Source organism: Cibotium barometz, chromosome 33 (genome assembly GCF_041138505.1).
Source record: "Cibotium barometz isolate CiBa-2024 chromosome 33, ASM4113850v1, whole genome shotgun sequence".
Lineage (NCBI taxonomy): Eukaryota > Viridiplantae > Streptophyta > Polypodiopsida > Cyatheales > Cibotiaceae > Cibotium > Cibotium barometz.
This window is the reverse complement of record NC_141078.1, coordinates 41,601,385-41,613,751: the sequence shown is the minus strand read 5'-3', so window position 1 is coordinate 41,613,751 and position 12,367 is coordinate 41,601,385. Positions and strand designations below refer to the sequence as shown.

At 42.7% G+C, this 12,367-nt stretch overlaps 1 protein-coding gene across 1 annotated transcript; it reads left to right on the top strand.

Annotated features, from left to right (window-relative positions):
* Positions 1–2,887: 2,887 nt before the first annotated feature.
* Positions 2,888–4,935, top strand: LOC147619575 (UDP-glycosyltransferase 85A2-like). Its single transcript, XM_086773576.1, has 2 exons — positions 2,888–3,560; positions 3,780–4,935. Exons 1-2 carry the CDS (start codon positions 3,044–3,046, stop codon positions 4,748–4,750), a joined length of 1,488 nt encoding a protein of 495 aa, XP_086629702.1. The 5' UTR covers positions 2,888–3,043; the 3' UTR covers positions 4,751–4,935.
* Positions 4,936–12,367: the final 7,432 nt, after the last annotated feature.

Here is a 12,367-nt window from a genome sequence, read left to right as displayed (position 1 = left end):
TCAATTGTGTCTGTGGCTTTTTGCAAAACGACACTAATGGCCTGATTCACAATGATGAAAAATCTATCAAAATGTTTTGATACTGCCTCCAGATCTTCTCTACTGCCTCAAGCTCCCTAATTAGTCATCAAAAAGCTAGTATCAAACACTGATTAAAGACCCTCTATCTAGAGTGGATAATCGAGCAGGGTTGTCAAGTTATCAACAAAGAGGGACAAGTTTTCAGACTTCTAGGTATCCCGATAGAATTTGGAGTGACTGTTAGGGATTCAATATTCACGTGATCACAAGATTTTTTGTGAACAAGTTATTCACATGTTCTCATATGTTACCGTTCACAAAATAACAGGTCACTTGCCATTTGGGAACCCCGTAAAAGCTTGGCTACACATGGGAATAAGCTATTCACATGTTCTCATGTTACCATCTTCACATAATAGCTGGTCAGTGGCCACCTAAGAAGATTTTTTATGCCCGACAAAGATAATTATTTTAGGCCCTTGTGAAAGCTTTGTGAATATAACATGTGATCACAAGATTTTTTGTGTTATTAACATGTTCACATGTTCTCGTTTACGTCAGTGAAATCCCTGGTGACTGTGAAATAGAGATGGCATGGGATAATGGAAAAGGTAAAGGAAAAGTTTGACACATGGAAAGGATACCAACAAAATCTACTAGGCACATACATGCATGATGGTGCTTAAACATCTGCTTATCGCTACAAGGAAAAGCGATCGTAGGCGCATTTATAGACGCGTTTTGACAACGTGGTTTAAAATGTTACGGGTGCGTTTATAAGCACATCTACTACTGATAGGCATCTATATGTGCATCTATATGCGCATCTATAAAGCGCGTCTATATCAGTATAGATGAGCTTATAGCCTTTATTATAGACGCGCTTATAGCTCTGGAAACCTTCTGAGAGTAATATCAAAGGGATTTAGACATTATGCAAAAGTTTTCTATGGGCGGGAGATTCTAATAAATATAAAATTCTAAAGGTGGCTTGGACATACTGCATTTAGTCCAAATAGAAGGGGGGATTGGGTATCCCAAATGTGGAGGATCTAGCCAACAAATTGGATGCTAAATGGATTATAAGAAGCCTGATTCGAATTGGGCAATCCTAATGCATAGAAATCTGGGTGGACATAAATTATCTTTGATGCCTCAATGGAAAAACCTCCCGCTCCTCCCATTATTCTTTAGCTCGATCCAAATCAAACCTACCAGCTCTGATTTGGTCAAAATTATGTGGGTTGCATGGAAGAGAGTCAGAGAATCAATATGTCTATCCAAGGTTGCAAGGAAAGCGGCACGTCTTTTTGATCTACAGTCCATTTGGTTCTCACCTTGCCTGGGTGACTGTGTAGATGAACACAATCTGAAAACAACTCACCAGTTAAAGAAAGGGATACAATTATGGGGAGATATATGGGACTTCACTACACAAAAGTGGATTATACGTGAACAATTAATGCAGATTTTTAGACTCAATAGAGATGATATGTTTTTTCTCCAGTCCAAGCTAACCAAGTGGGACCTAGACAAGGCTACACTCATCCAAATGCACGAGTGCCTTTAAGTAAGATGCCTTTCACTAGTCTCAGTCCAATACTCTTCTGCCCATCCCCCCTTGCCATTCAAAGGTATGCCGGTGCACGTTAGGTTGAATGCCAAACGGAACCTACTTTGGGATAGAAAACAATGGGAATTCAGATTCTGCAAAATATGGTCTTCTATAATTCCCCCTAAGAAGTCAATATTACTATGTCTAATCATGCACAAAGGTTTGTGGACAAATTCTAGAGACAAAAAATTTGGAATTAGAGGTGGACTTTGCCCCACCTCCTTTTCTCCTGCAAATTTAATAAAAATCTCCTAGAGCTGATGCAACAATTTCTTTCCCCTATCAAGAAAACACAGTTTAATTACGTGGAAGGAAATCATACTTGGGGACTTTACTGGATGCTCGTCTAAGTTATGTAATACAACTAGGGGAGAATATATTTGGTGTCTCTGGATAATGTGCAATTATTTGGTATTTCATAATGCAGATTTTCACAAATGCCCAAGCCTGAGGCATGCTCTGTGTGTGCAGATGAGGATGATTTTAAAAGCAGACAACATTGTGTGTCGGGCTGGCTCAGCAATCTAGGACTGAGGTGGAGGAAGCGCTGGCTATTAATGAAGTGCGTAAAGAGTACAAGAAGAAGATCCGGAGCATCAAAGCGGATCGGGCAAGACAAGAGCAAGAGTTGGAAACAAACTTGAAGAAGAAGATGTTGAACTAGCCCAATTTATCTTGGATCTGACGTATGTGAAAAACTCCATACAAAACTATCTTTGAGTTAAGCTTCTCTCAAAAAAGCTTGGTTGTATTGGAGTCTTGTTTTTCTTTCTAAATAAAACAAATCATCTTCTTTGAAAAAAAAGAAAAGAAAAAAGAAAACGTCTCTTTGAAGAATTTAGCGACCGTTGTGTAAGGTGGACTCCTAATTGGTAAACTTAGAAATTTTGGATGTTACTAGCATAGTTTACTCTTTGCAAATAGATAGTCGGAATTATGTCACCTAGCCTTCGGAGACGTAAGGTCAGGCATGGCCCGTGTCATCATCATGAGGTCTAAAGGTGACGGCGATTCTGATATTGCCACCTCTTCGTCTCAGGGTGGCATTATGTATTTTGCAAAGACGTGCGGCGTTGACTACTAGTACCACGAATATCGAAAGGTTGAATAATTCAAAATCCAATGCCAATTTGTCAATATATTCAAATTAGGTGCGCGTTATTTTGATGAACTCAAGTGTGATGCAATTGGCGCGGTGCCGCCCTCAAATAATAACCGCCCCTTCCTTCTGTAAGCATAAAAATGCTGCTCGTAAGCTCCAATTAAGCATTTACAGTGCTTTGGAGCTGGTCCTCCTCTACTGCGTAGATCCACTAGCTGCTAGCTAATTGCCTCATCTCACACTAGCTGATTGCAGTGTTATCTCTCTCAATTTTTGTGGTAGAATTAAACAAACAGTATATTATAATGGGTCTTCCTATAATAAGCCGCCGCGAGCTGATCAAAAATCGGCCACATGCGGTTGTTATCCCATTCCCTGCACAAGGTCACATCGGACCCATGATGCACTTGTCTATAAAGCTAGCTTTGGAAGGCTTCATCATTACGTTCGTTAATACACAGCACAACCATGCACTATTGCAGCATTTGCAGCCGCGCTTTGAAGAGCAAGGCCTTGACATACTCTTTGCGGAGATAAGGGACAAGAGGGAGAATGGGAGCACGAGTGGGCAAGACACCCTTGTTGAGCTGTGCAAGTCTTTCTTTAGCTTGAAACCGGCTTTTGAAGAGCTGGTGGAAGGTCTGCTCCGATCCGACGTGGAGAGCCCGGTCACATGCATGATTTCGGACCTTTACCTCTACTTCACACAAGATGTTGCCACCAGATTTGGGCTCCGACGGCTTGCTTTTTGGACTGCTTCAGCTGGTACGCTTGCATCCATCATGGCCGTGAAGCAAGGGCACCGATCTCCTGATGAGGGTGGTAAGAGCGCGCCCCATCGTCCTCTATAAATAATCACGAAGTAATTGCTTGTACTAAGTCGTCTCGATCCAGCTAATTATGATGAGTATATTAGCAGTGGATTAATAATCAGCACTTGTGTTAATGATACGGGAGTCGGTCGCCATTATAACGTAATCAAACTCTGATTAGGATTACAACCTAAATCTCTTCTAATAACTGCGCCGCATGTTGTTGCAGAGCCCGTGGATCAGCGTATAACGTGGGTCCCAGGAGTGCCGCCGCTGAAGATGACCGAACTAAACACGTATTTACAGTGCTTTGATCCGGAAGACTTCATGTTTGACGTGTTTCTGCAGCCGTACACAAGGCTAAAGGAGAGCACCTGGATTGCGATCAACACGTTCGAAGAGCTTGAGCAGGGTTCAATGGAAGCCCTGAGAGAGGAGAACAATCCCATATACACAGTGGGACCTCTGCTACCACCTTCCTATTTTGACCAAGAGGCCGAGGGAGGAGGAGCTGCTGCTGGTGTTGCAGGGCTAGCCTCGTATCAAACGGCAGCCCTCTGGCCAGAAGACCACACTTGCTTGAAATGGCTGAACGGGCAAGAGCGCTCTTCTGTTCTGTATGTATCGTTCGGGAGTATTGCCGTGATGTCCGCCCAACAGTTTGAAGAGCTGGCCTTGGGCTTGGAAGCTAGCCAATCAGCTTTGCTTTGGGTTATCCGACCGGACCTCATGTACGGAGACACGGCCCTTTTCCCGCAAGGCTACCTGGAAAGGATACAAGGGCGTGCATGCTTCGTGGAATGGGCCCCCCAGCTCCAAGTGCTCACTCACCCTGCTGTGGGAGGCTTCCTCACTCATTGTGGCTGGAACTCCACACTGGAGAGCATCTCGGCCGGGGTGCCCATGCTGGGTTGGCCCTACTTTGCGGACCAAATGCTCAACAACAGGTGCTCTGTGGACGGCTGGAAAGTGGGGTTGGATTTTGAGGCAGACCAAAATGGACTCGTGCATAGAGAGGAGGTGGAGAGACAAGCTCGAGCCCTCATGCGAGCTGGAGAACACACCATGGCCTCTTCACACCTCAAACGAGCAGCATCGTGTTGGAGAAAGGCCGCCCAGGAAGCTATCGATGCCCAAGGATCGTCCAATCTCCAATGGAAGCAGCTCGTCAATTCTATGGCGGCCCAACCTCCTCCTTAGCCGGAGCTGCTGTTATTATATTCCTCAAAATTAAATAAGAAGAAAGCAGTTGTTGGTCCTCTCCTTTAGGCCCTCCCTATCACATAGTATCTAGATATTTGTAACGCATCTTCATTGAACACATAGGATCTAGATATTTGTTGTTCAATCGAAGCCACACGAAGGAGAAACTTGGATATTTTGCAGCTTTTGTTACCATTTGTTTGTTTTTTTTAGTGGGGACAAAAATGTATGCGTTCAATGTGCTTTACAAAAAATTACTAAATGCTGTGAGATTTTCCATTGTTAAATAATTAAATGTATACTAATTTATAAATGCTATAAAACATATGCTTTAAACATGTGCTTTGTTATTGTTAAATGTATATTTGAAAATTACTTTGTAATTGTTATAAAACGTGTTCATTAAAGGATAAAAAACACATTATAGCAATTGAGATTTAATTATGTTCAACAAGATACAAATCACCATGCTTATGAGAGTGTTATCACCACACTAGCTTGGCATAATAATGGGTTTCTGACCTCGTCACTTTATTGTAATCGCATTGACAAACGTTAATGCCTACTATTTAGTCTTCATGCTTGCTATGTTATTGTTATATAGCAACCAAGTATTAGTCTTATCCCATGTGTGTTTAGTTGTCCACCACTTTCTTTGGAGGTCTTGCTAACGTATTTGGCAGTGCAATTCACACACAACAGTGGAGAAGGTGATTGGAGAGGAGAAAAAGTGACCATGGAGTACTAGCATCAAACTCATGTCCTTGTTGCGACCCATCTACTAACCTATCGAAAACTCGATGAGATTGGTTGAAGCTTCTAAGTATCTGCCTTGACCATGGTGGGGAGGTCTAGATGGAAAACAAATGAAAGTGTCCTCAAGCTTGTAGTATATGTCTACCTGAACTTGAGCTCTCCATTGCCCAATGTGTTGCACTATTATGGAGTTGTGTCTGTGGTGGCCTATTTTGAACCTAGAATTTTGCCTCTTGTTTTGGCCATCGAGGTCAGCTATGGCCCAAACAACCTCATTTGAAAAGAATCTTCATACCTTGCCTTCTGAACGAGGCATCAAATATCCCGAGGGTTGTTCACAGTACACCTCCTCCTTGAGATGTTCATTAAAAAGGCAAACTTCACATCCATCCGTTGTGTGAAGTTTTTGAAAACCTCAAACTCAACTTGTACATGTGTACATGAGTGATGTTTCGTATTGTGGTAAAGTCATGGAGCACCCATTGACTCAGTGTGGGCGTCATGGATGCGGCAATCAGGCTTTAGGCTTTGATGGAAGTGTATATGTAGGGAAAATGATCAGATCTTGGAAGCACAGGCTTGTCTAGAGCGTGGTCTGCTAGGGATGGTATCAGCCATTTGGTCACTCTGTATGTGTGCGTGTCCCAAAAAAAATAAAATGGGCACTTGTAGGTTGTATTCGAATGTGTGCATGGGCATGGGGGCAATTAGTTGTTAGGGGGCCAATATAATTAGTTGAAAGGAAGGTGATGATGGATGTGTGCGTGTCAAGAGGAAGGTGGCGTAGGGAGAATTCGATGAAAAGGAAAGATACCAATCTGGGCCAGGTGGCGGGTTCTTCCAGAATGAGGGTCGACTGCTGCAGGCGTAAAAAAGAAGAAAGGTCCACTGTGCGAGGCCACCTCTAGTTGCAGTAGTGGTTGGGTGTGATCCCATGTATGCAGCAGTAGCTATAGAAGAGAAGGCGGGTTCGAGGGCAGCTGAGTAGAGAAGGTGGCGGTGTCAACTGAGAGTGGAGGAAAGAGGAGGCTGGCGCCGACAGTAAAGAGCGCGTGCATCAACAATGGTGTGAGGTGGGGGGAATTGCAGAGTGCAGCAAAGGAGAGAGAAGAAGGGTCGACTGTGGGCTGTAGCAGCAGCAGGAGAGGAGAGTTTCTGGGGGTGTCGCCTTGTACGCTGTCGTAGCTGCAGTAGAGAAGACGAGGGTCGACTGCAGCAAAGTAGAGAGAACAAAGGGTGGCGGCCGACTGGAAATGTGAAAAAGAGAAGGAACAACTGGCTGGTGGCGACGAGGGGAGAGGGTCAACTGCAGCAAAGCCAAGTAAAGGAGAGGCTGGTGTCGAGTGCAGCCAAGTAGAGAAAGGAGAACGCCATCTGCAGCGAAGGAGTGAAGGAAAGCGAGACTGTTGATGAGAGCAGCAAGTGTTGGGTGCATGTGTGAACTGTGAAGGTAGGGAAGATTATAGAGCTCAGAGAGTATTTCAATACTGCTAGTTTTACTGTTGTGGAGCCTTCTCCTCTCAACGCTGTACACAATTTTCTGTGGCAAAGGCATCAGGAAATCTATGCCGTCTCTCATTCTGGCAATTTGAACTGATTTTGCAGTTTGAAGTTGTTTGAAGGGTGTCAATAAGCAGTGGAGATGTAAGCTTTAAGTTGGCCTATCTCGAGAATTGAAGTGGTGGGGGTAACTGCTAGTTTGTCTTTGTTAGTCTATGTGTATGGAAGTGTTGTCTGGGAATTCAAAGATAAATGATACTGGTGATGTATCTGGTCATGGTAGTGTGTTGGTGTCTTGGTTACTGTTGATGTTCAGGGAGCTAGGCATGGATAGAAGCATGCACATCAGGGGAGCAAGATGCTAGCCATGAGATTAGAGACAATGGATTGTTAAGAATGGGCTAATTGTGAATGGGTGCTAGGTGAGGATGGTTCTAAGGATATAATGGGTATCCAACTTTGTAGAGACGAAGACTTGTTTTGAAATAAAGCTTTGTACATGCTCATGGGTCTGGTGTTCTGGGTGTGTTTGTATCGGTGTGTGGAAGTGTGACACTCTATAAAGGCATATACAGCTATACCGCTTCCGTGTCATCACTTTTTGGTGCCTCCACAGAGGAAGAAATTTCCTTCGGTTTGTGAAAGAAGAGAGAGGCTTGTGTGAAGAAAGATTTGGGAAATGGCTCAAGATTTTCCAGAATATTGGGGATTGCCGCAGGAGAGTGCAATCAGGGTTCTGGAGAAGATGGAATTTACAGCTTTGATGAAAGACAGGGCAGAGGCTTGTGTGAAGAAAGATTTGGGAAATGGCTCAAGATTCTCCAGAATATTGGGGATTGCCGCAGGAGAGTGCAATCAGGTGCCGTGGATTCAGCTGGTTCAATCAAAACTGGGGCTTACATTGCTCAAGTCATTAGCTCTGTGATAGAGGAAGTGGGTGCCAAAAATGTAGTCCAAGTCATCATGGACAATGCAAAAAATTACAAAAATGTATCTAAAATCCTACAACGACAATATCCACATATTTTTCCGGTAGGCTGTAATACTAATAGTTTGAATCTTGTAATAAAAGATTGGTATAAATCTGATGATACCAAATGGTTTGCCTCAATCGTCGACACTGCTCGCCAGCTTGTGAGATTCATGCTCAAGAAACAGAGAGTGTTAGATATTTTTCGACCTCGCATGTCAGTTATGTTAAAGCTTCTAGCGGAGACTAGGTTTTACACTCACTTTTACACTTTTGAGTCTCTTCTTAGAAATAAAGATGTAGTTTGTGAAACATTTACATGCATGGCATTTCATGACTGGGAGAACACTCAAATTGAAAAAGTGAAAGAGAAAATCAAAGTCTTGAAGGCAGCGCTTACGAGAAGAAGTTGGTGGAACAGTGTGATGGATGCATACCATGTAATGATGCCTGTTATGTATGCCGTACGAAGTCTTGATCAAAGAGCACCTAATCTCGGAAAAGCATGGATGCAATGGTGGACTGTCCAGCGGAGTTTGGAGTGTCCTGAGAAATTAGAGCATTCAGTGGTGGAAAAGCAATGGCGTGTACCATTCTCCAGTAGACAAAGAAAAGTTCTATTGAAGTACTTTCATGCTAGATGGATTGGAGCGCATTCACCACTACACAGTGCTGCTTACATGTTAAATGTTGAATATTGGAATATGGATTTGATGTCCAACGTTGAGGTGGTGCAAGATTTTTATAAAGTGGTAAACACTTTCTATAATAATGATGATGATCATGTAAAGTGCATAAAGGAGATGACCTCATTTCGATTGAAAGAGGGTTTATTTTCTAACTCCCTTGTTCAAAAAATGGCTAAAGAGCAACCTGCATGGAAGTGGTGGATGATGAATGGTGGTGAGCATTATGCTTTATTGCGCAACCTTGCGATGAAGGTTCTAAGTCAGTGGTCTTCAAACTCAGGCTCAGAAAGAAACTGGAGCATGTACAAATATATTCACAGTACTATTCGCAATCGACTTCTTGCAGATCGAGTAGATAAACTTGTTTACATGTATTGCAATGAAAAGATCTTGCGAGACATTGAAAGCGAAGAGTATGAAGAAGATATGCCCAGATGGATGTACAATTGTGATGATGTAGTAGACGAGAACTTTGATGTTGGACGCCCGTTGTGCACCACCCTTGAGATAGAAGACAATTTAGACATTGACTTAGATGAGCTTAATTTAGCAGACGACAGAGTAAATGGTGAAAGAATTTTGGAGCAAGATACTGACATAGAGGAAGAAGTCATTTCATTAATTTCATAAAAAGTACTTGTACAAATGATCGTATTTGGAGAAATTATCAATACAAAAGTAGGATTTGTCTTTCTTAGCTTTCATCTTGAAATAAATTACGAATTGCACTAGGAGTTGCATCTAAAGATCCTGGTGGTTTATATTCGCCATGCCGAACACTGTATAAATACCTTGATTTATTGGGACACTGCACAATGCACATGTGGAAGTATTTTGCATTTGCCTCACTAAACATATTAAGTGGTAGTAGTGTCCACAGGGTAGTATATACCCATCGAATACTTTGTAACATACAGGACATTGCGGGGTGGAGGAACTAGTAGCCTCAGCAGAAACTCCCACAAGATCAGGATGTATCAAAAAATGAGAGATGTGGTTTCCTTGGCGCACAGGAGCAATACGTGAAGAGATGCTCTGTACATCTTGGCTGATCTTTATGAGCTGCTCTTGAATCCCTCTATTGGCCGGGGGAGGAGTTGACGCTTGAGATAATCGCTCAGCTTCTTTCTCCTTCTCTGCTAGCTGTGCCCCTAAGCTTTCTTTGACCTTGTTTAACTCCAATCCAGCGCCCTCCACCATGACAGCAAGTTCTTCCCTTGTGAATGTCACTGTCTCTTCACGTATGTCGTGGGTGTTGACAGTGGCCTCTCTGGAGGCGAAGTCCACTGGAGTTTCTAGGATAAATTGAGCATATAGCATCTTAGCAAAATAGAGTGGAGCGTCGGCATTATGCAGAGGACGACCGTACACCTCCAAGAAAATGCGCTCGGCATTAGTTTTGATATCATTGTGAGTGCAACATGAAATCTTCCATCTTCCCTTCTTAATCTCGCCATCTGGACATGGCCATATTTCCTTTATCATCTCTGTGGTTACGCGTTTGTTTATGTCTTTCCATTGGGCATAAGTAGGATTTGTCCATTTCGACAACCTGCATGCTGTTCTTGTAGCTTCGCGGGCTGTCAGGCCATGTGCAAGGGCCTTCATTCGCTCATATGCCTTCTTGGCTAACTCTTGATGCTCGTTTGCTTGCGCCTCTGCCATATCTGCATGAACATAAATGACTTTAGGATTTTAATGAACTGTAAAGATCAACGTAAGATAAATTGACCATTACTCTCAAAAACTTAAAGTTTAACACCACGAGAGGAGATATGTATTGCAAAGACTCAATGAGAAATATCCACTTGACTCCAAAAATACTTCAAACAATGCGCGCACATCAAATTTTGAAGAGAAAACATAAACTTAAACACCACAAGAGGAGAGAGATATTGCAAAGACTCAATGAGATAATATTTCAAACAATGGACACATCAAATTTTGAAGAGAGAAACAAAATGCCATTCCTGAAACTTAATCTCCTGATACTGTATCATTACAAAATTGGGGTGAATGACACCGATATCTCTATAAGAGGACGTTGTGCCCTCATTGGGTCAGTATTTAGTGATCTAAAAAATTCAACTACTTGCAAAATTGATTTTCGCTCATCGCGATTAGGCAGAAACATCCAATTTTTGACTCTATGAATAATAGTATCCATGGTAACTTTGTCATGGGAACTATTATCCATCCACAACTCTTGTACTTTCTGCCAAAAGTCATATAAAGTTTGTAATAAATATCCCAAGGCAAAAACATCAGATGCAGGAGTGTATGCATCTGCCAAAAACGGATCATAAAGCTCCGGGGCTATCCACGGCCGTTTATTTCGCTCTCTGTCTGCGTAGGAGCGCTTGTGCCACCTTCTCAGGGTTCTTGTCTGCTTCAAATACAAAATTGAGAGACACCCGTTTTTTGGGCGCTCTCAGCAGTAACCCCCAATCGATAATACCTATGCGTGGCTTCAACTCTTTTGTAAAATCCAACACTACATTGAATGGATGTAGGTCGGTATGTACAATTCCTGCCAGATGTGCTGCCGCTAGGCCTTCCACCAGGGCATGCATAATATGTGGCATGGTTATTACTATTTGTTTTATTTTAGAAAGTTCTAGATGACTTAAAGGAATATTATCAGGCAGGGGTTGTCTCCATCCTCGATCCAAACGAAAAATTGTTCTGGTGAACTCACTAAATCTGAAGGGAACCTTCAGAAGAGTATCACCAAGCGAGCCGCCATTATAGTACGGGAAAATAGTGATCCAAGGAGATTCTTTTGTGAAGGCAATACACTTGACAATCGATGGGTGTAGAACCTGCATGCCCTGCTTTGCCTGGAAGCTCTCGAACTTGGCACTGCCTTCTCCTTTGTAGTGCTTTTCGCAAAAAGTAATGTGCTCCGGCAAAAATGATATACCTTTAACTGTATACTCTTTTATTGTGCCAAAAACACCAGAGCCTATTGTTCGCCCTTCGAACAGAGCCTCGTGCGGGATGCCAATGAGGTGTGTGCACATAGAATTGTAGATAGTACGATTAATGACACCTGTACCACTTGCATCTGCCTGGCTGGACGTTGCAGCGACGTCCTGGGCAATGCGCACTTTTTTGGGGAGGGACTCTGCATCCAACGCCTTCATGCGCTTGCTCTTGGCTCTTTGCTCGCTCCATACAACGTCCCATAACTATAGACGTTGCATATTAGCTTTAGGCGGGGCAGCATATCTAAGATCACTGCATGCTACACGCATGCTCCCCAAAATGGTTCGTGTTATATGTTGATGGTTGAAATCTGCTATCTTCTCTCTATCAAGCAACTCAGTGTTGCCTCCGCTTCGAAGCCGACGCTGTGTATTTTCCCATATCTGGTCTATTAGATCTCGCATGAGTATCTCAGACTCATTGATCTTTTTGACGACATCATCAGCACATTGTGACACTGTGATGACTGCTTCAATGCGAATTGCTCGTAGAACGATTTTACGCTCTTCGGGGGAAAGCATGTTGGTCGTCTTCATAAATCTAGCAAATATCACTAAACACAAAAAAACAGAATATCAAACATTACTGAAATCAACATCAAGCAAACGTGAGAGAACAGCAACAAGTGTATCATTACTTATCAATGTTCAAACAAAAACGGAATATCAAATAATTTTAATGAACTCAACATCATCCAATACATCATCAAAC